Here is a 1642-nt window from a genome sequence, read left to right as displayed (position 1 = left end):
CCCTCCCAGGTCCCGGAGCCAGCGGTAGCCTGAGGTGCTGATGTCTCGCCAGCCACAGGAGTCCTGCTCGAAGCTGCAGGCGAAGGGGGCGCTCTGGGCGGGTGAGGCCCCGTTGTAACCTGGGACAGCAGGGGCGGGGGTCAGGGGAGTGGCCCTCAGGGGCTGGCCAGCCCTGCCCCGCCGCCCGCCGACCTGCTCACCACACTGTGTCTCGTCGGAGCAGTCACCGCAGTCGCACACGAAGTTGCACACGGTGTCCGGGGGGGCCCGGCAGTGGTTGGGGACCCAGGCCCCGCCTGGGGACCCTGCTGCCAGCAGAGACAGGCAGGGGTCTAGCAGGGTGACCCCATCCTGTATGCCTGGGACGGTCCAGGCTGTGGGTTGTCCTGCTCTGGGTTCCGGGCCAGGAGGTCAGAGGGAGGGGCTGAGTCTGTGGCTGGGGGCTCCCCGACGGTGTCCGGGGGGGCCCGGCAGTGGTTGGGGACCCAGGCCCCGCCTGGGGACCCTGCTGCCAGCAGAGACAGGCAGGGGTCTAGCAGGGTGACCCCATCCTGTATGCCTGGGACGGTCCAGGCTGTGGGTTGTCCTGCTCTGGGTTCCGGGCCAGGAGGTCAGAGGGAGGGGCTGGGTCTGTGGCTGGGGGCTCCCCGCCAAGGCTGAGCCGAGCACAGCTGGCCTGAGAGGCTGGCTGCACGGGACCAAGGGCCCCCCATGGGGAGCACCCCCTGGGGAGGGAAGTGGAAGCCGAGAGGGAGGGTACCCCCAAGCGGGGTGTCAGTGGTGACCCAGAGCCCCTCCGGTTCCAGGCGTCCAGGAGCAGGCGTTTGCCGCCAGGGCCTCTCACCTGGGGCCTGGGCGGGGACCGGGCCTGGGAGAGCACAAGTCTCGCCCCCTGCCCAGCGGGGCAACCCCAGGACCCAGGGCTCCCTCTGGGTCCCACCCAGCTCTGCTACGGAGCCGAGCCCGACGACTCACCCAGGAGCAGGACCAGGGCAGGCAGGAGGCGGCTGGGCAGAGGCATGGCCAGGCCGAGGGAAGCGGACCGGGGCCCTGTGCTCAGTTATCCCCTCGGCCCCGCTGCTGACTCCGCTCTAACTGGAGGGGCCCCTGGGCCAGCCCCGCCCTGGCCGATGAGGGCAAACTTCCCGTCGTAAAAGGGCCCAGGAGAGGGGCCCCCGGCCCACGTCAGCTCCCACTGGTCCAGCAACTCCGGACCGAAGGTCTGGCCCTGCCCGTCACACCAGCGGCCGCTCAGCCCTGCCTGGTGGAGGCCCCACTGGAGGTGGCTCCGGGCAGCACAGGCTGCGACCACTTCTCCCGGCCTGTCCCCACCCTGCAGTGAGGTCAGCCGGCCCGGGCACCAGCAGGCACCCAGCACCCGTAAACCCTGGGAGAGGGGCCAGCAGCCAGGGACCTTGACCATCTCCATCCCCATCGCTCAGCCTATGGTGTCTGTTCCCTTACTCATTCCTAAATCATTACTTATTTTAACGTATTTTTATTGATTTCAGAGAGGAAGGGAGAGGGAGACAGAGAACCATCAATGATGAGAGGGAATCATGGGTCGGCTGCCTCCTGCACGCTCCACTGGGGATGGAGCCTGCGACCTGGCACGTGCCCGGACCGGGAATCGAACCGTGAC

General features: G+C 68.6%; 1 protein-coding gene across 1 annotated transcript in view; it reads right to left on the bottom strand.

Annotated features, from left to right (window-relative positions):
• Window positions 1-411, bottom strand: part of MAMDC4 (MAM domain containing 4) — a gene marked incomplete at both ends in the record, with an annotated part of 17468 nt that extends 17057 nt beyond the window's left edge. The window contains 2 exons of the mRNA XM_014529670.1: window positions 24-119; window positions 201-411. Of these exons, the coding sequence (XP_014385156.1) occupies window positions 24-119; window positions 201-411 (307 nt within the window). The remainder of the gene's footprint in view (window positions 1-23; window positions 120-200) is intronic.
• Window positions 412-1642: the final 1231 nt, after the last annotated feature.

Source organism: Myotis brandtii, unplaced genomic scaffold, assembly GCF_000412655.1.
Source record: "Myotis brandtii unplaced genomic scaffold, ASM41265v1 scaffold691, whole genome shotgun sequence".
In the NCBI taxonomy this organism is placed as follows: domain Eukaryota; kingdom Metazoa; phylum Chordata; class Mammalia; order Chiroptera; family Vespertilionidae; genus Myotis; species Myotis brandtii.
The sequence above is the reverse complement of the archived record's forward strand: the minus strand, read 5'-3'. Positions and strand labels throughout refer to the sequence as shown.